This window comes from Melanerpes formicivorus, unplaced genomic scaffold, assembly GCF_026170545.1.
Source record: "Melanerpes formicivorus ecotype bairdi unplaced genomic scaffold, bMelFor1.0.p_v2 SCAF_289, whole genome shotgun sequence".
NCBI classification, from domain to species: domain Eukaryota; kingdom Metazoa; phylum Chordata; class Aves; order Piciformes; family Picidae; genus Melanerpes; species Melanerpes formicivorus.
The window spans coordinates 49,119-71,641 of NW_027142641.1; the positions used below are offsets into that span (position 1 = coordinate 49,119).

Consider the following 22,523-nt stretch of genomic DNA (forward strand, 5'->3'; position numbering starts at 1 on the left):
CTAGAACTCTGCTGAGTGTGAAGCAGCAGGGGCTGGTGCTGCTCTGCCCACAGCAGCTGAGAGGATGTGCTTCAGGAAGCTTTCCCTGGCTGGGCACAACCAGAGCTGCTGCTGGGTGGGGAGAAGCTCAGGGGTAGGCACGGGCTGGCTCCCGCTGAAGGTTTGAGCTAGGTCAGCAGTTCAGAGGTGGTTCCATTGCCAGCTGTGTGGTCAGACAGCAGCAGCAGCAGCTGGGTGAGTGCTGGGCAGTAGCAGCTCTCCTGATCTTTTCCATCTCTGCTCCTCTTGCAGCCTGGCTCCCTGCTGTTACAGCTTCAGGGTCACCAACCGAGGCCGCCGCACCCAGCGGCTCCGCTGGACCGTGGGAGGTTGCTCCCTGCCTGGCCAGCGCCGTTGGCTGCCTTCCCTCAGCAGCACCAAGGGCAAAGCTTCCTCCCAGGGCCCCCCTGCTGCCTGCCCTGTGTTCCAGCTTCGGCCCAAGAGGATGGAGCTGAGGCCAGGCCAAACGATGGAGGTGATGCTGGAAGGCTTCTCCAGCACTCCCCAGGTGAGGTCCCTCACAAGGGCTGAGCCTTCCCCATCAGATCACCTCCCCTGGGACTTGTCCTGCAGCCCCCTGGCACTGGCCTGAGAATGTGAGCAAGAGACTGTTTGAAGGCCACAGGTTCCCCCTGGCAGAGTCCTCTGCTTTCCTTGCTGGCCACCATCAGTGGCTGGGGCTGCTCTGTGTTCCATCCTGCAGCACTTGCTGCTACCAAAGCAGGGGCTGAAGGCAGCTGCTGCTGTGGCAGGTGCCAAGGTGCCAGGTGCTGAGGCAGGAGGGAAGGGCAGAGAGAAGAAGTGACTCACAGCCTGGGAGCAGAGGCAGAAAGGAAGGCAGGAGGGCAGGTTTCCTGTGTCTGGGGGAAGCCAGCAGGGCAGGCAGTGGCTGGAGCTGCAGCATTTCTCCTCTGCAGACAAAGATGGGCAGAGGCCTTGTCTGGCACCAAGTGCTGGAGGAGAGGCAGGAGCCCAGTGCCAGCTCTGCTGGTCAGGGATGTTCATCCCCATGGCACCACTGCAACTGGCAGCTTAACTTGCTTTCCTGGGAACAGTGACACTTGCCCCAGGCTCCCAGCCAGCCCTGCTGTGCCAAGGGCAGCCAGGTCTTGCCAGCACCCTTGGATGGGTCGCTGGGCCTCCTCCTGCCTGGAGCCTTCTGCCAGGGGAATGCAGCTCTGCAGAGGAGCTGCACCCTGATGTGCACTGCTGAGCTCCAGCAGCACAGAGGTTGAAGTGGAGAGGGCTTGGACTGGATGACCTTGAATGGTGCCTGCCAAGCCAAGGCAAGCCATGAGATGATTCTCTGTGGAGCAGCTCTAGAGGAAGCTCCTGCTGATGTTCATGTTTTGAAGGGTGTTCTAAAGGCTTGCCTCAAGAGTGGCTTGAAGCAGACTTCGTTGCTCACCTGGGTGGCTGTATTGGGGCTGTCCCCATGCAGTTCTGAGCCCAAAGGTTTTGCTGAGGAGGAGCAAAAGGCACCAAGCTGTTGAGTGCAGTGGTGAGAATGTCTCCCTGGAAAGCTGGCAGGGGCTCTGTGCAGCCAGCTGTGCCTGCCTGGCCCTGCAGTCAGAGCCAAGAGCTCTGGGAGGAGTTGGGTTGTGGTGCTGTAGCAGAGGAAAGAGCCAGCAGTGGAGAAGTGATCCCAGGAGCTGTCCAGAGCAAGGCTTGGCTGTGAGCCCATCCAGCTTGAGAGAGGACTCTGCTGGGACATGCAAGGCAGCTCTGTCCTGGGGAGGTCTCTTTCCAAAGCAGCTCTGGGAAGGAGGGCAGGAGGCATCCTAGTGGGGAGTGATCCCTCCTTGACCTGAAGGCATCTGCCTGGGGGGGGGTTCCTGTGGGTCACAGAATCCCAGCATGGGGGAGGTTGGAAGGGACCTCTGGGGACCATCCAGCCCAATCCCCCTGCTAAAGCAGGGGCACCCACAGCAGGTTGGCCAGGTTGCCAGTGTCCAGGGGGTGTTTGGAGTCTCTGCAGAGAAGGAGACTCCACAACCTCTCTGGGCAGGCTGCTCCAGGCCTCAGCACCCTCGCTGAGGAGAATTTTCTCTTCCTGCTCAGATGGAGCTTCCTGGGTTCCAGTCTGTGCCCCTTGTCCTGTCACAGGCTCCATCCTCTTGCCCCTCACCCTTTAGCTCTTGCTGAGCATGCAGAAGATCTGCTCTGGGGCTGCTCTTCTTTTTGAGGGGGTTGGACTAGAAGACCTTTGGAGGTCCCTTCCAGCTCAGAGCCTTCTGTGCTTCTGTGTGATTCTGTGATGCTCCAGGCTCAGCAGCTCCAGGTCTCAGCCTTTCCTCCTCAGAGAGGTGCTCCAGGCTCCTCAGCATCTTTGTAGTCTTCACTGGGCTCTCTTCAGTAGTTCCCTGACTACTTTGAACTGGGCAGCCCCAAACTGGACCCAGCTGTGGCCTCAGCAGGGCAGGATGGAGGGGGAGGAGAGCCTGCTGGCCACAGTCTCCTTCAGGAATCCTCTTGGCCTTCTTGGACACAAGGGCAGCTTGCTGGCTCGTGGGCAACTTGCTCTCCAGCAGCACTCCCAGGTCCCTGTCTGCAGAGCTGCAAGCTCCCAGCAGGCCAAGGCCTCAGCTGTGCTGGGGCAGGGGTTGTTCCTCCTCAGGAATCATTTCCACTGAGCTTCCAAGGCAGAGCTGACTGCCCTTGGCCTTTCTGTCTCCTGTTTTTCTGCCCAGTTCCATCTCCATCTTCATTCCATCAGCTCCTCCAGCTTTCTGTAGCACTGTGCTCAGCACTGGGGCACATCAAAAGAAGAACCCTTTGGGGCAGGGATTGTCCCTGGCAGCACAAGCCTCCCCAGAGCTGTTTGTGGCTGTTGGCTGCAGCCTGATGGCCACTGGAGTGCAGGAGAAAGGGGATGCAGCACAAGCTGTGGAGGGCAAGGGGAAACCAGCAGTGAGGGGGGCAGTGGCAGGGCCGTGGCTGGTGGCTGGCAGAGGCAGGCTGTCCTCTGGCCACCCTGCTGGCAGCCCCCATGTGCCCTGTGGCTTCTCCTGCAGGCGGTGAGGGAGCAGCTGCTGTGCCAGGCCGCGGTGGGCAGCGAGGCCAGGAGCACCCAGATCCTGCAGGTGGAGCTCAGCTGCCAATTCATTGCTCCTGCCCTGCAGATGTCCTCCACAGCAATCACTTTCCAGGTGGAGAAGGTGAGTGTCTGGCTGGCATCCTGGCCCTGGATCTGCTGGCTGGAAGCTGTGGCTGTGCTTGGCTTCAAAGGAGGAGGGGAGAGAGCTGCTCTGAGTCCCCAGGGCTTTGGCTGTTGACTGCAGCAGGACCAAGCTTTTGCTGTTAGCACTGAGCTCATTCTTTGCTGCCCTGGGGCTGGCAACAGCCTCAGCAGCACTGCTTTGCTCTTGTTGGTGTGGCACCACTGAGGAGAGTGGCCCCAAGCTCTTGTCCCCCACCCTTTAGCTCTTGCTGAGCACTGATCAGATCCCCTCTGGGGCTGCTCTTCTCCAGGATCAAGAGCCCCAGGGCTCTCAGCTCCTCCCAGAGCTGCTCCAGGCCCCTGAGCATCTTGGCACTGTAGCAGGGGCAGCAGGAGCCTGGAGGTTGCTGGCTGGCTGTGCATACTCAAAGCCAGCCTTAGGCTCCTGCAGGCTCTCTGCTGCATCCTGCTTGCTTGTCTCCTCTGCCCAGCACCCCTGGCCTTAGGAGGCTCCTAGAGGCATGAGTGTAGGTGACTGGAACTCCTCTTGTGCTGCTGTCCCCAGGAGAGGACAGGCCACTGCAATCAGATGGGCTGGATCTCTTAGCAGCAGCTGCCTCCTCTCAGGGGCCTGTTCCCTGCACATTCCTGAGGCTGTTCCCCCTGGGCAATGCTGTGGTTTGCAGCCAGCAGCAGCATCTGCTGTGCTTGGAGAAAGCCCTTCCAGAAGGGGAGAAACCTATCCAAAGAGTCCAGAGGAGCTGTTGGGAGCTCTGGGGGCTGAAGGGTTTGGAAAGGCAGCGGGTGGGGAAGGAGGGCCCTGGGCACTTGGGGGTGAGTGATGCTTCTCTCCTGTGCCTGCAGCAAGCAGGGGATGTCCTAACTCCTCTGGCCCAGCCTCTGTCTCTGAAGAACATCTGCCCCCTGCCCCTCAGCATGGTCCTGGCCTTAGGGCAGCCCTTCTCTCTCTGTGATGTGGAGCAGCAGCCCCTGCCTGCAGATGCTCAGGTGAGCAGCCCTGGGCCTTGCTGCTGCTGGAGTGTGAAGAGGGAGCAGTGTGGTGGTGTGCTCCTGCTGGGAGGGCCCCAAAGCTCAGCTCCTGTGCAGGGCCAAGAGGTCCCTTGGGGCTGGGGGTGCCCAGGTGAAGCTGGGAGCCAAGTGTCCAGCTCTGCTCTGCTGCTCTGCTGCACTGCCTCCCTTGGCTCCTTCCCCAGTGCCAGCTGCAGGAGGTGCCCAGTGCCAGGCCTGTCTCTAACTGCCCACTCCTCTCTCCTCTCTGCAGCTGTGGGACGTGGTCACAGAGGTGGAGCTGCCCCTGCAGAGCTGTGGGAAGCTGCCCTTCCCCTTCGTGGTGCTGAGCCCTGGCACGGGCACTGCCCGCAGCCCCCTGCCCGCGGTGCCCCTGGTGGTGCCCAGCACGGTGAGGATGGGGGCAGCACAAGGGCCTGACCCTGGCCCTGTGCCAGCCTGCCCTGGCTGGGCTTGGAGGGGAAAACCGGGGAGAAAGAGAAGAGCAGGAGGGAACTGTCCCAGCAGCAGGCAGGGCTGGGAGCTGTCTCTGCTGAGGGGATGCAATCACAGGATCCTTTGGCTTGGAAGAGCCCTTTCAGATCCTCAAGGCCAGCTGGGAGCTCAGCACTGCCAGGCCAGCCCCAAACCCTGGCCCTTGGCACCACATCTCCACAGCTTTTCAGTCCCTCCGGGGCTGGGGACTGCCTGCTGCCCTGGGCAGCCTGGGCCAGGCCTTCACAGCCCTTGTGGGGAAGAAATTGTGCCTGATGCCCAACCTCCCCCTCCCCTGGCACAGCCTGAGAGCAGTTGCTCTTGTCCTGGGTCACCTCCTGTGGGAGCAGACAGGAACTGCCCTGCCTGCCCCTGCCAGGGCTGCCCAGGAGACTGCCTTGCTCTTGCCTGGCCATGAAGCTCCTGTGCCAGGAGCTGGAGCAGCCCTTCCCTGCTCCTTCACCCCTCCAGCTCTGCTCCTCTGCAGCAGCTGGGGGGGGCAGTGAGGGGGCCAGGGCTGAGCAGGGCTGGAGCAGTGCAGAGAGGAGTTTGCAGCATCCCAGCAGCCTGCCCTAGCTGCAGCTGTCCCTGCTCACTGCAGGCCTGAAGGAGCTGCTGGCACAGAGGCTGGCTGGAGCTTCTGTAGTGAGTGGTGGTCCCCAGGGGGCAGGAGCTGGTCAGGACCTGAGGGAGCTGCTTGAGAGGGTCCAGCCAAGGGCTCTGAGGGGACTGGAACATCTGTCTGGTGAAGAAAGGCTGAGGGGCTTGGGGCTTTGTAGCCTGGAGAAGACAAGACAGAGGGCAGATCCCCTCAGTGCTTCTGAAGCCTTCAAGGGGACCCAGGGGGCTCTGGCCAAGGCTTTGTCAGTGGTGCCCAGGGAGAGGACAAGGGGCAAGGGGCACACACTGCAACAGCCAAGTTCCATCTGACAGCAGGAGGAACTTCTGTGTGTTGAGGGCAGTGGGGCACTGGGGCAGGCTGCCCAGAGAGGCTGTGGAGTCTCCTCTGGAGCCATTCCAAAGCCTCCTGGCTGCACTCCTGTGCAAGCTGCTCTAGGTGACCCTGCTCTGATGATCTCCAGAGGTCCCTTCCAAGCCCTGTGATTCTGTGACCTTGAAAGGTCCCTTCCCAGCCAAAGCCTTCCAGGATTCTGTGACCTCAGCTCCTGAGCCTTGGGTGGATGTCTCTGGGCTGGAGCAGCATTCCTCTCTCAGGCCCTTGGTGCCATGGGCAAAGGAAGCCAAATGGCTTCCATCTTTCCTCCTGCCTGCCTCCTGCAAGAGGTGCCAGGCTCATGCCCTCTTCCTGCCAGCTTCTGAAGGCACAGCTCTGCTTGGTGCTGCTGTGGCAGCGTGGATGGTGCTGGCAGTGGGGCTGGGCTGGCTCTGGCTGTGTCCTGTGCTGGAGTGGGGGCTCAGGGGGCAGGTCCTGGCCCACTCCTCAGCTCCTCCCTGCAGCCTGAAGGGGAGCAGGGACCTGCAAGTGCAGCCCTGTGTGCAGTGGGCAGCTGAGGAAGGCTGCAGATGTGTCCTGTCACCCAGAGCCAGGTGCCTCTGGATCTGCTTCCTTTTGCTCTGGCCTGGGACAGCTCTTCTGGAAGCCAGAGACACTTCTGGAAGCCCCAGTGACACTTTCTGTTCTAGATCTTGTCCTAGGCTCTGCTGCTGTGTGGCCAGAGATGTGTTTGCAGCTCACAGAATTGTCAGGGTTGGGAGGGACCTCAAGGCTCAGCCAGTTCCAACCCCCCTGCCATGGGCAGGGACACCTCACACCACAGCAGGTTGCTCACAGCCACCTCCAGCCTGGCTGCAAACACCTCCAGGCAGGAGGCTTCCACCCCCTCCCTGGGCAGCCTGGGCCAGGCTCTCACCACCTTCATGGGGAAGAACTTCTTCCTAACACCCAACCTGAATCTCCCCCTGTCTAGTTTTGCTCCACCCCCCAGTCCTGTCCCTCCCTGACACCCTCAAAAGTCCCTCCCCAGCTTTCTTGGAGCTGCCTGCAGAGACCTGAAGGCCACCAGAAGGTCTCCTGGGAGCCTTCTCCTCTCCAGCCTGCACAAGCCCAACTCTCTCAGTCTGTCCTCATAGCAGAGCAGCTCCAGCCCTCTGCTCCTCCTTGTGGCCTTTCTCTGGAGCTCAGCATGAGCCAGGGCAGGCTCCTGCACCCTGAGTTGAACTGCACAGGCAGGAGGTTTGGTGGGAGTCCCAGGTGGGGCTCAGAGCCCTGGACACCCACCTGCACTCCCAGGATCCCAGGAGGGGGGGTGGTTTGCAAGGGGCCTCTGGGGTCATCCAGCCCAACCTCCTCCTTCCAGCAGGGCACCCCCAGCAGCGTGCCCAGGGGGGGTTGGCATCTCTCCATAGGAGACTCCACAGCTTCTCTGGGCAGCCTGCTCCAGGCCTCCAGCACCCTCACAGCAGAGAATTTTCTCCTCCTGGCCAGCTGGAACTCCCTGGGTTCCAGCTGATGCCCCTTGCCTCTTGTCCTGTCAGTGGGCACCACTGACAAGAGTCCAGCCCCATCCTCTTGTCCCCCACAAGCCCTTTAGCTCTTGCTGAGCTTTGAGCAGAGGCCCTCTCTGGGGCTGCTCTTCTCCAGGCTCAACAGCCCCAGGAGTCTCAGCCTCTGAGCCTCACAAAGATGCTGCAGGCCCTCAGCATGTGTGTAGTCTCCCTTGGACTCTTTCCAGTAGGTCCCTGTCCCTTTTGAGCTGAGGAGCCTAGTGGACACCACTGAGGTGCTGTGAGAGGAGCTGCTGGCCCTGCAGAGGGCAGGGGCACTTCCCTTGCCTTGCCCAGCACTGCTGCTGGAGCTTTGCTTGGTCAGGCCTGGCTCCTGCTGGCTGAAGGCAAAGCCTGGGAGCAGCAGAGCTGTGCTGGTGCTGAGCAAAGGCCAGGCTGTGCTGAGGGAAGGCCTCCTCCTGCTCTGGAGGGATTCCAGCTCCCCCTGGCCATGCTGCTCTTGGGCAAGCTGCTGGGGGTGCCCTGCTTTAGCAGGGCAGTTGGAGTGATGACCTCCAGAGGTCCTTTCCAGCTCTCCCCACGCTGGCACTCTGGAGGGGACCTGGCAGCCTGGGGCAGGAGACAAGCTCTTGGAAACCAGACAGCTAGAAGGTGCTGCTGTCTGCTGTCTTCCAGAGGAGAACCTGGCTGAGCATCACCCCCTCCATCAAAGCCTCTTTGGTGCATTCCCTCCCTGCAGGGTAGCCTTGGAGCCGGCCAGCAGCAGGTGCTGAAAGTCTCTTAGCTGCCAGAAGCGCCTGGGGCCTTCTGCAAGGCTTTCCAGCTCCCAGTGGGTCACCTGGAGCCGCAAGAAGTCTGCCTGAAAGGAGAGGGAAGCTTTCCCAGGCTCTGCCTGCACCTGCCCAGGAACAGCCAAGGTGAGCACTGCCTGGCTGCTCCTCAGGATGCTCCCCTGGGCTTTCCCCCAGGGCCTACCCCCAAGGCTGTCAGAGCAGCACTGGTGGCTTCCCCAGGCTCTGCAAGTCCCTGTGGGCTGTGTCCCAGGAGCCACCCTGCAGAGCTGGGTTTGCACCAGCTGGCTGGGGCTGAGCTGCTCCTCTGGGGGAGGAAGCTGGGCAGGGCTGAAGCTCAGCATGCAGCAGGAGGATAGGCACCCACTGCCGGGTGCTGCACTTTGGCCACGGCAGCCCCAGGCAGAGCTCCAGGCTGGGCTCAGAGTGGCTGAGAGCAGCCAGGCAGAGAGGGACCTGGGGGTGCTGACTGACAGCTGCCTGAACATGAGCCAGCAGTGTGCCCAGGTGGCCAGGAAGGCCAAGGGCATCCTGGCCTGCATTAGGAGTGGTGTGGCCAGCAGGAGCAGGGAGGTCATTGTGCCCCTGTGCTCTGCATTGCTTAGGCCACACCTTGAGTCCTGTGTCCAGTTCTGGGCCCCTCAGTTCAAGAAGGACATTGAGAGACTTGAAAGGTGTCCAGAGAAGGGCAACAAGGCTGGGGAGAGGCCTTGAGCACAGCCCTGTGAGGAGAGGCTGAGGGAGCTGGGGTTGCTTAGCCTGGAGAAGAGGAGGCTCAGGGGAGACCTCATTGCCCTCTACAGCTACCTAAAGGGAGGTTGTAGCCAGGTGGGGGTTGGTCTCTTCTCCCAGGCACCCAGCACCAGAACAAGAGGACACAGTCTCAAGCTGTGCCAGGGGAGGTTTAGGCTGGAGGTGAGGAGAAGGTTCTTCACTGAGAGAGTCATTGGTCATTGGGATGTGCTGCCTGGGGAGGTGGTGCAGTCCCCACCCCTGGAGGGGTTCAGGAGGGGATTGGATGTGGCACTTGGTGCCATGGTCTGGCCATGAGGTCTGTGGTGACAGGTTGGGCTGGATGATCCTCGAGGTCTCTTCCAATGCTGTGCCCTGAGCTGCTGGAGGAGTGTTTCTGGGAGAGGTGGTGTGGGGAGGGGGCTGCCCAGCTCAGATGCCCACACTGCACTCTGGGGGGTTTCTGCCTTCAGGCAATGAGAAATATGAGAAGGCCTTCAGGAAGGTGAAAGAAAAGATGGCCAAGGACAGTGAGAGAGATGGAGAAGTTGTCCTGGGGGAGGCTGCAGCCACAGAACCAACCCCAGATGACTTGGCTGCCACGGTGAGAACAGCTGCTGCCCTGTGTGGCAGGAGCCAGCCTCTCCCCCTTGTGTCACTGCATCCCCTTGTACCCCACAACAGGCTTCCTGGGGCCCTGCTAGCAGGTGGGACCTCCCTGCCCACACTCAGCCATGACTCTCATCAGCTGAGTGCTGCCCCAGGGCTGTCCACCCCTGGAGGTTGTCCCTGCTGGAGCTGGAGGAGCTTCCTGGCAGCTGGCTGAGATCCTGCAGGCCATGCTCATGGGGGTGAATTGATAGGGCCAGATTCCTCTGCAGGTGCCACCTGTAGTCCTGGCCCTGCTCTGGAGCCTGCTCCCCACCCTGGGCAGAGCAAGGGCTGTGCTCCACCTCAATCAATCAGAGCTCCCTAACAGCTCAGTGTCTTTCAGGAGGTGTGAGGATAGAGGCCACAGGAGCATGACCAAGGTTTGCTCTTCTGCTTTAGGTCCTGGATGAGCTGGGCCTGGGTCCCTCAGGGCCCCCCATTCCTCCCCCTGCTGTCTGCTCTGTGGTTCACTGCCCAGCCAAGCAGGAGGTGCCTGCAGAAGTCCTCCAGCACTTTGTGCTCCTGCCAGCAGCTGCCACAGGGCCAGAAGAGGAGGAGGCTCCTGAAAGTGTTGTGGATGTCCCCACTGTGCCCACAGTGAAGGTGCCAGGACAGGGACCAGGCTGGATGGGGGCAAAGGGGCAGGTGGGATGGAAAAGGGTGAGAGTGGCAGGGCAGTGAAGATGTGACAGGGCCCAAGCCTGCAGAGATCCCTTCTGGCTGTCCAGAAGAAAGAGCTCTGCTTGAAACACAGGGCCAGTCTGAGAGGAGAGGCAAAGCCTCAGCAGCACACCCTGCTCTGCCCCTCAAACCTTCAGCTGGGAGGTGCAAAGATGGAGAGGAGCTGGCACTGAAAGCCCTATCCTGGGCTGATCCCCAGCAATGTGGGCAGCAGGTCAAAGGAGAGGCTTTTGCCCCTGTGCTGTGCTCTGCTCTGCTGAGACCTCCCCTGCAGTGCTGGCTCTCAGGGCAGGTCTCAGCTGTCTTTCCCTTTGCTCTCTCCCTTTGGGGTGAAGACCTCAGAGGAGCAGGGCACCCCAGCCAGAGGCCATTGGAGAAGGGAGAAAGGCAGCAGCAGCCAGGAGGCTGTGAGGGGAAAGCAGAGCTCTGGCTGTGGCAGGAGAGATCTCCAGGGACCAGCCACAGGACCCCCCAGACGTGGACACCCTGCCCCCCCCAGAGAGCTGTGCCAGGTGAGCTGTGAGGGAGGAGGGATCCCTCTGCTTCAGGGCCAGCTTGCCAAGGAGGTTTCCCACCCCAGCTCCACCATGGCTCCTCCTGCTCTCCTTTGCTCCTCAGCAGTGCCTGAAGGTTCCTCTTTCCCTGCCAGGCTCAGCAGCTACCGCTGGGTAGTGCCTGCCCAGGGCCAGGTGGTGCTGCAGGTCCACTTCAGCTCCGCGCTGCTGGGCAGCTTTGAGCAGAGGCTGCACTTGGAGCTGCTGGGCACCAAGCGCCCCTACCAGCTGCACTGCAGGGGCACCTGCCTGTACCCCAGCATCAGCCAGGAGCCACGGTAAGGCTGGCCCCTGGGGCCGTCCCGCTCTGCTGCCCCTGAGCTCAGAGCTGAGACTCTGCCCCTTGTGCCCCTGGGACCTGCCTGAGCCCCCCAGCATCTCTTGCCGTGCTTGGAGCTGGGCAGCGGTGCTGTGCCTCGGCCAGCACTAAGAGTTCAGCCTTTGGGAGCAGGTTTTGTGCTCAGAGAATCTCCCAACTCTTCCTTCTCTCTGTGCCAGGGAGGTGTTTCCTGGCTGCAGGCAGAGCAAGGCAGCTGATGCCATCATCTCCAAGCAGTATGTCCTGAGCACGGGGATGTTCCACTTGGGGCCGCTGCTGTGTGCCCAGGCAAGAGACAGGTAGGTGCTGCCCAGCCCCCAGCTGTGCTGCTTGCAGGACCTTGTGCTTCCAGGAACATGCACCCAGGGGCACGATTCAGGGCAGGCCCGGGCAGAGAGCTGGGGGTTTGGTGGCTTTGAAGGAGCACAGCTGTGGCAACTTGAGCACCTAGCAGGCACAGGAGTGCTGGGGGGGATGGAGCTGATCTTCCTGCCCCCTGGGGGCTTTGGTGGCCAGAGCCAGGTGCTGCTTGCAGCCTGAAAGCAGCTTGGGGTCACTTGTCAGCCCCCATCTCAGCTTCAGCAGCTTTGTGCTGTTTGTTTCAAGTGCTGGGAGCTCTGTGGGTCAGCCTGAAGGAGCAAAGGAAGTTTTTCTGCTGAGGGACTGGAAACCCTCCGTGAAATCTGCAGTGTCAGCAAGACTTGATGGTTGGAGCTGCTGTTGGGGGACAAGCACCTGCAGGGCAGGGCAAAGGGGATTTCCATTTTCCTGATCCCCACTGCTGGATAGAGTCTGGCCTTAAAATAATGTCCCTGTAGCTGCTGGCATCTTTCTGTTTTTCACTTCCCTCTTCTTTCAGCATTAGGAATGGAGGTTTGTCTGCAGGGGAGCTCTGGAGAGCTGGTGGCATTCTGACACCCCAGGGAGGGTAAATCAAAAGAGTTTAAAAACCAAAAGAGGATTTGGCCAGGCTGAGGCATTGCCTTTTTTTGACCTTTTCCCACCAACCTCTGTCCCACACCTGAACCAGGAGGTGTTTGTTAACTCTGGGATTCCTCTTGGGAAGGAATCCTTTTGCTTTCCCGCCCTCAGCCTCAGGCTCACCCAGGAGCTGGGCCCAGGCAGTCTCCTGGCTGCTTTGGAAGAGAGAAGCTGAGCTCTCTCCACACTTTTCTGGGAAGCCTGCAGGGAGGGAAAGCCAGCAGAGGAGGGGAGGAATCCAGGTGCCTGCTGTGCTTCTGTTTTGCCAGGCACCTTTGAGGTCCTGGTTTGTCGAAGGCCTCTTGAAGTGGCCTGTGCACACCTCTGGGGTGGAGACACCAAGTGTGGGCTGGGCATCCAAGGAAGCAGGGAATGAACACAGGCAGCATGCAAGGTGTCCCACATGAGCCTTTCTCTCAGGCTGCTTGACAGAGCTCCCCTGCAGCCTTTGCCCTTTCTGTGGCCAGCTCCAAGGCTGTGCTGCAGGATGACAACTGCGAGCAGCTCTCCATCTGCAATGTCAGCCCCTGGGAGGCAGAGCTGCACTTCTCCTTTGAGAGGGGTGGCAGTGGGGGCACCTTCCTCTTGGAGCCTGCCAGCATGCAGCTGGGACCTAAGGAGAAGCAGGTAGGAGACAGGCAGGTGGGCCAGGGAGCAGCAGCAGAGCCCAGGAGCTGCCCCTCCTGCTCACTGAATGTTCTTCTGTGCTTCTCTTTGTGGGGCTGGGGCCAGGAGCTGAGCATCTGGGCATACCCCACTTCACCTGGCCTGGTGGAAGACAGCCTCATCTGCTGCATCAAGGGCAACCCAGAGCCAGTGGTCTCCCACCTGTGCTGCCAAGGGGTGCAGGTGAAGCTGGGGGTCAGCCCCAGGCAGCTGCATTTCAACAGGGTGCTTCTGCACAGGTCAGTCAGGCCAGGGGCACTCTGCTGGGGGTGGCTCTGCTGCAGCTTCCCTTTCCTCAGCTTGGAGGCTGGGCCAGCAGCCCTCTTGCTCCCAGCACTTGCCAGCCTCTTGCTCACCGTTCCTTGCTGGCTGGGATGTCCCATGACAGTCCCCAGCTCTAGCCCCCCAGCAGTGGGGGCCCTGATGCATTTGCTGCTCCTCTGCTGGTGCAGAGAGAGTGGCTCTGGCTCTGGCTCTGCCTCCTGTTGGATCCCCTTCTGCCACCAAGCTCTCCCTAGGGCCTCCCCTCTCAGGCTTGTGGCAAAGAGCAAAACCTGCAGGGTGGTTTCAGCCCCATGGGGAGGGCTGCTGCCAGCGGCAGGGCTGCCGCTGTGCCCCTCAGCAGCTGGCACTGAGCCTTGGTGTCTCCGCAGCCAGCACAGCAGGAGCCTGCTGCTGCGGAACAGCTGCCCCCTGCCGGTGGCCTGGAGGCTCAGCGGGCTGCAGAGCCTCGGCGAGGGCTTCTCGGTGCGGCAGAGGCAGGGCACGGTCGGGCCCCGCTCGGAGCTGGCCGTGCAGCTGTGCTTCAGGAGCACCAAGGCTCTCGGCGTGGAGAAGAAGATCCGCTTGGAGGTGAGGGGACAGGGCCCTGCCTGGCAGAGCTGGGCAGAGTGCTGTGGGCCCTGGGGGATGGAGGCTGTGTCTGAAGGCAAAGAGGGCCAAAGGATGAGCCCTGAGGAGATTCCTTTGAGCCCACATTGTCTGGGCCCTTAGCACCAAGGGACCCTCACTGAAGGATGCTGCTTATGAATACCTCAGTGCTGAGCAGGAGCTGAGGGTGGGGGGCAAGAAGCTGGAGCCAGGCAGTGGTGCCAGCACAGAACAAGGGGGAAGAGGCAGGAACTGGAAGCCAGGAGGCTCCAACATCTTTGGTGTGAGGGTGCTGGAGCCCTGGAGCAGGTTGCCAGAGAGGTTGTGGAGTCTCCTCCTCTGGCTATTAAGGCTTTGTCCCCTGGGGTTTAGAGGCTGCATTGCAGTGAGGCTGCTGCCTGCTAAGAGAGAGTTGGCTGTCATTGCCACCTGCTCTGGGACACCTCAGGACTCTTGTGGGTGTTTGTACATCACACTGCCTCCCAGGCTGGGTAAAGACAGCTGCTACAGACAAGGACTCCTCTTGTTTAGCAGGAACACTGAGGAGAAGGACTTTAGGGTTTGCTTCTTGCTGCCTCAGGTTTCAGCTGCAGAGAATGTCCAGGGTGTTGTTCAGGTGGAGAGCATTGAAGTTGTGGCTGAGGCCTAGGAAGTTGCTCTGAACATCACCCTGCCTGAAGGGCAGTGGCTGGCCCCAGAGCAAAGGAGTTCAGCTGCATTGCATTGCTGGGGCAAGTGGGGGGTGGGATGGGATGGGATGGGATGGGATGGGATGGGATGGGATGGGATGGGATGGGATGGGATGGGGTAGGATGGGGTGGGATGGGATGGGATGGGACAGCAATGCAGGCCTGGCATGGATCCATGGCACAGGTCTCTTGCCAGCTGTGTGGAGTAAAGCACTGCCAGGTCACACAGTGCCTTGCCTCTCTCACACCTTGAAGTGTGCCCCTTTGAAACACCAGGGGTGGGAACAAGCAGCTGGCAGTTCCTGAAGGCTCAGTACAGCACATCAAGTGGTTGATCTGTGCTTGGAAGCAAGGAGGTAGAGGCTGAGCTCCTTGGCTGCTAAGCCCTACAGATCCTCTCAGAGTGAGAAGAGCAAAGGGCAGCAAAGCAGCCAGAGAAACCTTGCAAGGCTGGAGACTTGCTGAGCAGAGCTTTGTCCCACCTGAGCTCTCCCAGTCTCTGTCTCCTGACTGGGTGCAGCCTGCAGCAGCTCCAGCATCCTCCCCATCCCTTCCCTCGCTCTGGGGGTGTCCTGCAGGTGCAGATGGCTGTGTGAACTTTGGAGTCCTGGAGGTCCTGGGGAGTGCCAAGCAAGTGCTGACCCTGAGGAACCAAGGGCAGTGCAAGCTTGCATACAGGTTGGTCCAGCTGCCTGCTCTGGGAGTGCCTGGGGCCAGCACCTGCCCAGGCCTGCAGTCTGCTCCTGTGGCTAGAAGCTGTTCCCATGCTGGCTGCCTCATGGTGTGTGTGACCACTGGGACTGTCCTGAGCTCCAGGCTCCATTGCCATGGAGAATCCAGCCCCAGCCCAGCAGTTCTGCACAGCTCAGCAGGCACCATAAGGAGAGCCCCTGGGCTCTGGGGTGCAGTAAGAAGAGTGTGGCCAGCAGGTCAGGGGACATTCTCCTCTGCCTGTCCTCTGCCCTAGGGAGACCACCTCTGGAGTCCTGGCTCCAGCTCTGGGCTCCTCAGTGCAAGAGGGAACCACTGGAGAGAGTCCAGCAGAAACTAGAAAGGTGCTGAGGGGCCTGGAGCAGCTCTGTGAGGAGCAAAGGCTGAGAGCCCTGGGGCTGCTGAGCCTAGAGAAGAGCAGCCCCAGAGGGGAGCTGAGCAATGCTCAGCAGGAGATGAAGGACCTGTGGCAGGCAAGAGGTTGGAGCCAGACTCCTGACAGTGGTGTCCAGGGACAGGCCAAGGGGCAGTGGGCACAAACTGGAACCCAGGAAGTTCCATCTGAGCAGGAGGAGAATCTTTGCTGTGAGGGTGCTGGAGGCCTGGAGCAGGCTGCCCAGAGAGGTTGTGGAGTCTCCTTCTCTGCAGAGATTCCAACCCCCCCTGGCCCTTGTGCTCCTGGGCAAGCTGCTGTGGGTGCCCTGCTTTAGCAGGGGGCTTGCACCAGATGATCCCCAGAGGTCCTTTCCAAGCCCTCCCATGCTGGGGGTCTGGGATTTTGTGCCCCTGAAGTTGAGGCCAGTCCCTGCTGAGCTCTGCTGCTGTCCTTCCAGGGCTAAGTCCTTTCTCTTCAGGAGACTCTTCAGAGCAGGAATGAAAACGCTGGGGGTGGAGGGGAGCTGCCAGCACTCAGCACTGCCTGGCTCTGCCAGGGCCTGGGGCTCCTAAGCACAGCAGAATTCTTTGGTTGGTTTTTACTGGTCCCATGCCAGGTCCTGGCTGTGCTGCTGGCCCCTGGGCTGTTCACTGCAGAGATCTTCTTCTCCTTCCCTCCCCAGGTTCAGGCTGCGCCCCACAGACCCCGGAAGCCGTGACCTGGCCTCCCACCTCACTGTGCAGCCCCAGCAGGGCCTGCTGCCTGCCTCTGAGCATCCTGTCACTGTCCAGCTGCTCTTCCACCCCCAGAGGGAGATCAGCATTGAGGACAAAGCCATCCTGCTGTGCCAGGTGAGCTGCCTGGGGCAGGCAGGGTGAGCACAGCTGGGCTGAGGGGGTCAGGAGGACATGGCTGTGCTGGAAAGCAAGCTTTAGCTGGGGAACCTTCTGTTATTTGCACACAGCAAAGGCTTTCAGAAGCCAGTTCTGGCCCTTCCAGTGCTGGAGGGGGCCAATCCAAAAGCTGGGGACAGACTTTGGATCAGGGCCTGCTGGGACAGGACAAGGGGTGATGGTTTGAAACTAAAAGAGGAAGATTCAGCCTGGATAGGAGGAAGAAATGTCTGACACTGAGGGTGGTGCCAGCCTGGCCCAGCTTGGCCAGGGAGGTGGTCATTGCCCCATCACTGGAAGCACTGCAGGTCAGGTTGTTTGGAGCTCTGAAGCACCTGCTCTGCCCTCAGCTGTTCCTGCTGACTGCAGGAAAATTGAGCCAATGACTCCTCCAAGCCAACCCATTCCATGATTCTAAGAGGGGCTGAAAATGCAGTTCTGGAGAAGGACTTCAGAGCAGGGGGATGAGCTGATGGGCACCTGGGCTGTGGCCACAGGCCAGAGCCAGAGGTTGGGCTCTGCTGGATTTACCAAGGCCTGCCCTGGTTGCAGGTGCTGGAGCCCAAGCTGAGGGCAGGAGGGGAGCCCATGGCCAGCATCCCAGTGAGGCTCTCAGCCAGAGCTGTGCTCAGCCAGTACAGCATCAGCCCTGCGGCGCTGCTCGACTGCGGGGCCATGGCCAGCGGCACCAGGAGGGCCTGCAGCTTCCTGCTGCAGAACAGAGGCCTCCTGCCCTTCCAGTTCCTCATCTGCAGAGCAGAGCAGGCTGCAGCTGAGCCCACAAAGAACAGGTGAGAAGGCCTGCAGCAACCTTCCTGCTGGAGGAGGCCCCACAGCAGGGCTGGCGTGTGGCAGGCAGCCAGGACACACAACCAGGCTGCACTGTGAGTCCTGGGGCCAGGCTTGGGCCCCTTACTCCAAGAGCATTGAGGTGCAGGAAGGTGGCCAGGGAAGGACAACAAAGCTGGGGAAGGGTCTGGAGCACATGGGCTGTGAGGAGCAGCTGAGGCACCTAGCATTGTTTAGCCTGGAGAAGAGGAGGCTGAGGGAAGCCCTTCTGGCTCTCTACAACTCCCTGAAGGGAGGCTGGAGCCAGGTGAGGTTAGTCTTTTCTCCCAAGGAACAACTGCTAGGACAAGAGGACACAGCCTCAAGTTGTGCCAGGGGAGGTTTAGGCTGCACATGAAGAACAATTTCTTCCCCTTGAGGGCTGTCAAGGCCTGGCCCAGACTGCCCAGGGCAGCGGTGGAGTGCCTGCTCCTGGAGGGGTTTCAGAGCTGTGGAGAGGTTGGTGCTGGTCTCCTCTCACAGGTAATTAGTGACAGGGAAAGAGGGAATAGCCTCAAGCTGTGACTGGGTAGGTTCAGACTGGGCATCAGGAAAAACTGTGTCCCAGCAAGAGTGGTCAGGAGAGGAATGTGCTGCCCAGGGAGGTGGTGGAGTCACCAAGCCTGGGTGTGTTTGAAGGTCGTTTAGATGTGGTGCTTGGTCTGTTCCAGCCCCAACACCTCTGTGACTCTGTGAGGTGTGGTGCTGAGGGCCATGGCTTAGTGGTGACCTGTAGTGCTGGGGTCAGTCTTGGCCTTGCTGACCTTAAAGGTCTCTCCCAACTAAACAAGTCCATGTTCTGTGAGCCCTGGGTTATTGTCTGCCTGTGCAGTTGGCTTGTGAGCAGGGAGGAGAGAGATGCCACAGAATCCTCCTGCTCATCCTCATGCAGCTGCTGCTGGAGCCCATCTGCCCATCAGCTACAGCCACAGGTGGTGCAGGGGGCTGTGAAGAGCAGGAGGACTTTCTTCCCTGGGGAGGAAGGTTTGGCTGTGGAGAAGGGCAGGAGGAGCTCAGCCTGAGGGATGTTCTCTGCTCTCTCCTCTGGGTGCACATCAAAGGAAGTTCTCCGACTCCCACAAGCAGGGGAGCTCCAGTGGAAGGTCTGCTGCAGCCAAGCAGAGCAAGCCCTTGCTGCCAAAGGAAACCAAGCCCTCTGTGAAGGTGGGTGGCTCCTGCTCCCCAGGACAGGCTCCTCCACTGCTGTGCCCAGGCTGGGGGCTTGTGCCATGGCATGGGACACGGGCTGCATGGGGGAGACCCATCCTCTGCCAGCCATGAGCAGAGGAAGGAGCTGCTCAATGCTGTGCTCTTGCTCAGCCCTGGAGCTGTGGGGCCAAGGGGAAGGGATCTGTACCTGGTAGCTGCTGGCCAAAACAAGGCTGTGAGTGCCACAGCTGTGGAGTGTCCCTGCTGAACTCCCAGTCCAGGGACAGGAGATGACCTTGCCTTGCCTTCTGCCCAGTCTGCTCTCCTCTCTGATGGTTTCTCACAGTTCTCTCTGCTCTCTTGTTTCACACTGGAGGCTGAAGGACCCCAGCTCCCACCTTCACCCTTTACAACCCAGCTCCTTTCTCTAAGCCACTCAGGCTAGGCCTGCACATCTCCTTAGCTTGTTCATCTCATCCTGGCTTGTGCTCTGGGCCCTGGTGTCATCCCTGCCTGCCCTGGGCCCAGCTGGAGGCCAAGGCCCAGGGTCCTCCTTGCTGGGATGCTCAGAGTGAGGCTGTTTGCCATCAGCCTCTGCTGGGACTCTTTCTGCAGGCTCGCCTCACCCTGGGCATGTTCACAGTGTCCCCTGCCTTTGGCTCCATCCTTCCTGGGGAGCAGCAGCTGGTGACAGTAGATTGTGCTGCGGAGCTGCCAGGGCCGTGCCAGGAGCAGCTGCTCATCGACATCAGCAACAGAGACCCCAGGGACAACCCTCTTGGCATCCCCTACACCCTGCTGGCCGAGTCCTGCCTTCCAGGTGAGTGCTGCCCACGGGTTCCTGTGGCCAGGCTGCTGCTGCTCGGCACCCAGCCTCAGTCCTGGGACAGAGCAGACAGCCTGAGCCTGACCTTGCATCTCTCTGCCAATCCTCAGAGGTTCTTGCCAAGCCCACCAGTGGGAGAGGCTGGGAGGGATGCATGGAAGGATCAAAAGAAACCCTTTCAGACTGAGGGTGCCTGAGCTCCATCCTCACAGGCAGCTCCCCCAGCCAAGGCTGGGGTTTGCAGCTCCCTGGGCAGAAAGACCTTCTCAGAGGCCAGCAGGGGCAGGGCAGGTCAGCAGGAAGGATTCTCCATCCTCAGCCCTCCCTCTGCTCTGCTCACAGCATTCCTGGCTGATGACCTTGAGTGCATCTTTGAGGGGCATCAGATCTGCAGCAGCAGCAACCTCTGCCAGGTCCTCCAGACAGTGCAGGAGCAGCAGGGGCTGTTCCTCACAGATGAGAACAAGTTCATCTTCACCAAGCTCCTGGTTGGGCACCAGGCCACGGCACGCTTCAGGATCTGCAATGTGAACAGAATCCCCTGCCATGTGCTCCTCTCCAGCAAACCCAGCCCCAGCAAGGTAAGAACAGGAGGCCTTGGGGAGTCTCTGAAGGCTGTGTGGCATCTGCCTTGTTCTCCAGCTTCCTTGCTTCCTTTTGCCCAGCCTAGTGCAGCTCAGGGCAGGTGACAGCTGGGCTGCATTCAGTGTGTCTCAGGCAAGGTTTTAGCTCCAGGCCCCTGGGGCTTTGGAGTGAGACCTGAGCCCTTCTGAACATCTCTTGGAAGCACAGGCAGAGGAGGAGCTTTTCCTCAGCTTTGAGCCAGGGCTCCAAGCAGACCCTTTTGGGGTGGGGTTGGTCTCCTCTCAAAAGGAATAAGTGCTAGGACAAGAGGACATGGCCTCAGGTTGTGCCAGGGGAGGGTTAGGTTGGACATGAGGAGCAATTTCTTTCCCTTGAGGGTTGTCAAGGCCTGGCCCAGGCTGCCCAGGGCAGAGGTGGAGCCCCATCTCTAGAGGGATTTCAGAGCTGTGGAGCTGTGGTGCTGAGGGCCATGGTTTGGTGGTGACCTGGCAGTGCTGGGCTCAGAGTTGGACTTGATGATCCTAAAGGTCTCTTCCAACCCAAGCCATTCTCTGCTTTCCTTAGGCTCCCTGCTCTTTGCCCCTTCTCTTTAAAGGCCAGGGGCAGGTTCTTTGCAGGGTTTTCCATGCAGTCCCCACTTCCCATGTGTGCTGGGGCTCTGACCAGCACTGAAAGCAAGCTTTGCACTCCTGGGCTTGATGGCAGCCCCCTGGGGCAGCACGGCTTTGGATTCCCCCCCTGAGACAGATGGAGCCTGTCTAGGGAAGCCAGAAGGGGGCCACACTGTCTGGGGCTGTTCCTCATGATCCTTGTATGGGTGAGACAGCAGCACATGGAGAAAAGTTTCCTCCTAACAGCCTTCTCTGGGCTTCCCCAAGCTGAAGAGCCACTCTGGCCAGGTGTTTGAGGTGGATCCTGTCCGGCTGTCCATGCCCAGCTGCTCCCAGGCCTTTGCCACGGTCACCTTCACTCCACGGAAGGTGCAGAGCTACTATTGCACTTTTGAGGCCTCCCTCGATGTCCACACAAGGTAACTCACCTCAGGAGAGCTTGGGAGGGGACCTTCCTGATGGCTTCTAGCTCTTGGAGTAGCCTTGGGTAGAGTACTCAGCGTTACAGCATCCCAGCAGGGAGGGGCTTGGAAGGGAGCTCTAGGGATCATCCAGCCCCACCCCCTGCCTGAGCAGGGCACCCACAGCAGCTTGCCCAGGATCCCCATGGCCAGGGGACTGTGGAATCTCTGCAGAGAAGACTCCCCAAGCTCTCTGGGCAGCCTGCTCCAGGGCTCCAGCACCCTCACCTCCAGGATCCCCTCTGGGGCTGCTCTTCTCCAGGCTCAGCAGCCCCAGGGCTCTCAGCCTCTCCTGCTGACAGAGATGCTGCAGAGAACTCAGAAGCTGTAGCTGCGAGATCCAGCAGAGCCGGGGAGTCAGTGCCCTGCTGTAGCCTGCAGCAGTGCCTGTGAGGGCAGTGGGACATTGACACTGGCCCAGGGTGCCCAGAGAGGTGGGGAATGCCCCATGCTTGGAACCATGCCAGGTCAAGTTGGCTGAGGCTCTGAGCAAACTGCAGGAGTTGCCAAGGGCCCTGCTGCCTGCAGGGGGCTTGGACTGGATGAGCTTTCAAGGTCCCTTCCAAGCCAAAGCATTCCAGGATTCTCTGATGCCAAGGAGCCAACAGGGAGTGGATGAATCAGGAAGCAATGGAGCTGTGTGCAGCTTCAGCTGAGCTGGAGAATGCCAAGGACAGAGGATTGTTTCCATGCCCTGAGCCAGCTGCCCTTGTTGCCTCCTTGTTCCTGTGCTCAGGAGGTGATCTGGTGGATCTCCTGGGGTGCATGAAGATCTTTGATGCTAAAGGAGCCATTGGATCCTCACTAAAAGACCCCAGCTCTTCTGCCCTAGGCCCTGTGTGTGTCCTGGGCCTGCCCTGCCCTTGCCCAGCCCTTTAGTAGCTGAGCTGGGAGTGGATCCATCAGTCTGCTGCCCTAAGGAGCAATTCCTGCTCTGAGCCTCTGTGGAGATCACCTTCCCTGCTGGGGTCACTGATTTGCCCCTTCTGCCTTGGACACCTTTTCCATGCTCTGCTCATGCTCCTTGCTTCTGTCTCACCTCAGCACAGCCAGGGAACCTGCCCCATGGCCTCTGTCACCTCCTCATGTCTCTGCTGCCCTGCAGGGCTCCTCTGAGTGAAATGGTTTGAACTGGTGCTCTGGGAGGCTCTGGCTCTGCAGAGCAGATTCCTCTTGGATGGGACTGGGTGGAGAGGGGCAAGGGGGAGCTGTGTCCTGGGGGCCAGGAGCCCCAGGCAGGGGAAATGCAGCAGGTGGCCCTGGCTCCACTGCTTGCCAAGTGAGCAGTGGCTCTGCTGCCCCTCCCCTGCAGCCCTGCAGCAGTGAGAGCACAGAGCCTGAGCTTTGAGATCAGCGGCGAGGGGAAGCTGCCGGAGGTGAGGGTCCTGCGCCCGGCGCTGAAGGACAGGAGAGGGAACCCCCTGCTGCTCTTCAGGAGGCTCCTGCTGGGGGCCTGGGAGAAGCTGCCCCTGCTCCTGCAGAACTCTGGCCCTGTCCCTGCCCAGGTGAGCAGCTGCTGAGGGAGCTCTGCTCTGGGAACAAGGCTGCTGCTGGGCAGGAGAGGGCCCAGCGCAGCCGGTGAGGGTGGGCAGGGGCCCCACTGCTCTGCAGGTGCCCTTGGAGCCCAAAGGAAAGCCTTGGCTTGTGCTCAGAGCCCCTCTGTGGCAGGAGGACGACCTCCTGAGCTTCTGCTGTGGCAAAGCAGTGGGCAGAGGCTCGTGCCTCAGCAGCCCTTCACTTTTGCCTCCACCTCCTTTGCAAGCTCTGCTGCTGTCCTTGCCAGCCTTGACCCAGCCCTGGGCTTTGTGTTTTCCCTGCCTCAGGGAACAGCCTGGGAAGGGGCCTCAGAAAGTCTGTTGGAAGCCCCTGGCTGACTTCTGCTTGCCAGGAAGGGAGTTCCTCTGGGAAAGGGGATTTTGGGACCTTCTCAGGGAAACACAACTCAGAGAGTCAGGCTGGAGCCTTCCTGTCCTGCCTGCTT

At 60.3% G+C, this 22,523-nt stretch overlaps 1 protein-coding gene and 1 long non-coding RNA gene across 2 annotated transcripts; both read left to right on the forward strand.

Annotated features, from left to right (window-relative positions):
* Positions 1–496: 496 nt before the first annotated feature.
* On the forward strand, positions 497–9,822 carry LOC137458851 (hydrocephalus-inducing protein homolog). The gene is made up of 7 exons (XM_068170140.1): positions 497–547; positions 3,054–3,197; positions 4,064–4,207; positions 4,482–4,619; positions 7,908–8,085; positions 9,165–9,295; positions 9,742–9,822. The coding sequence occupies exons 1-5, from the start codon at positions 509–511 to the stop codon at positions 7,950–7,952; spliced, it is 510 nt and encodes a 169-aa protein (XP_068026241.1). The 5' UTR covers positions 497–508; the 3' UTR covers positions 7,953–8,085; positions 9,165–9,295; positions 9,742–9,822.
* Positions 9,823–15,999: 6,177 nt separating this feature from the next.
* Positions 16,000–19,269, forward strand: LOC137458852 (uncharacterized). Its single transcript, XR_010991976.1, has 4 exons — positions 16,000–16,040; positions 17,972–18,074; positions 18,675–18,879; positions 19,228–19,269. It is a non-coding gene; the product is annotated as an uncharacterized lncRNA (long non-coding RNA).
* The last annotated feature ends 3,254 nt before the right edge of the window (positions 19,270–22,523 follow it).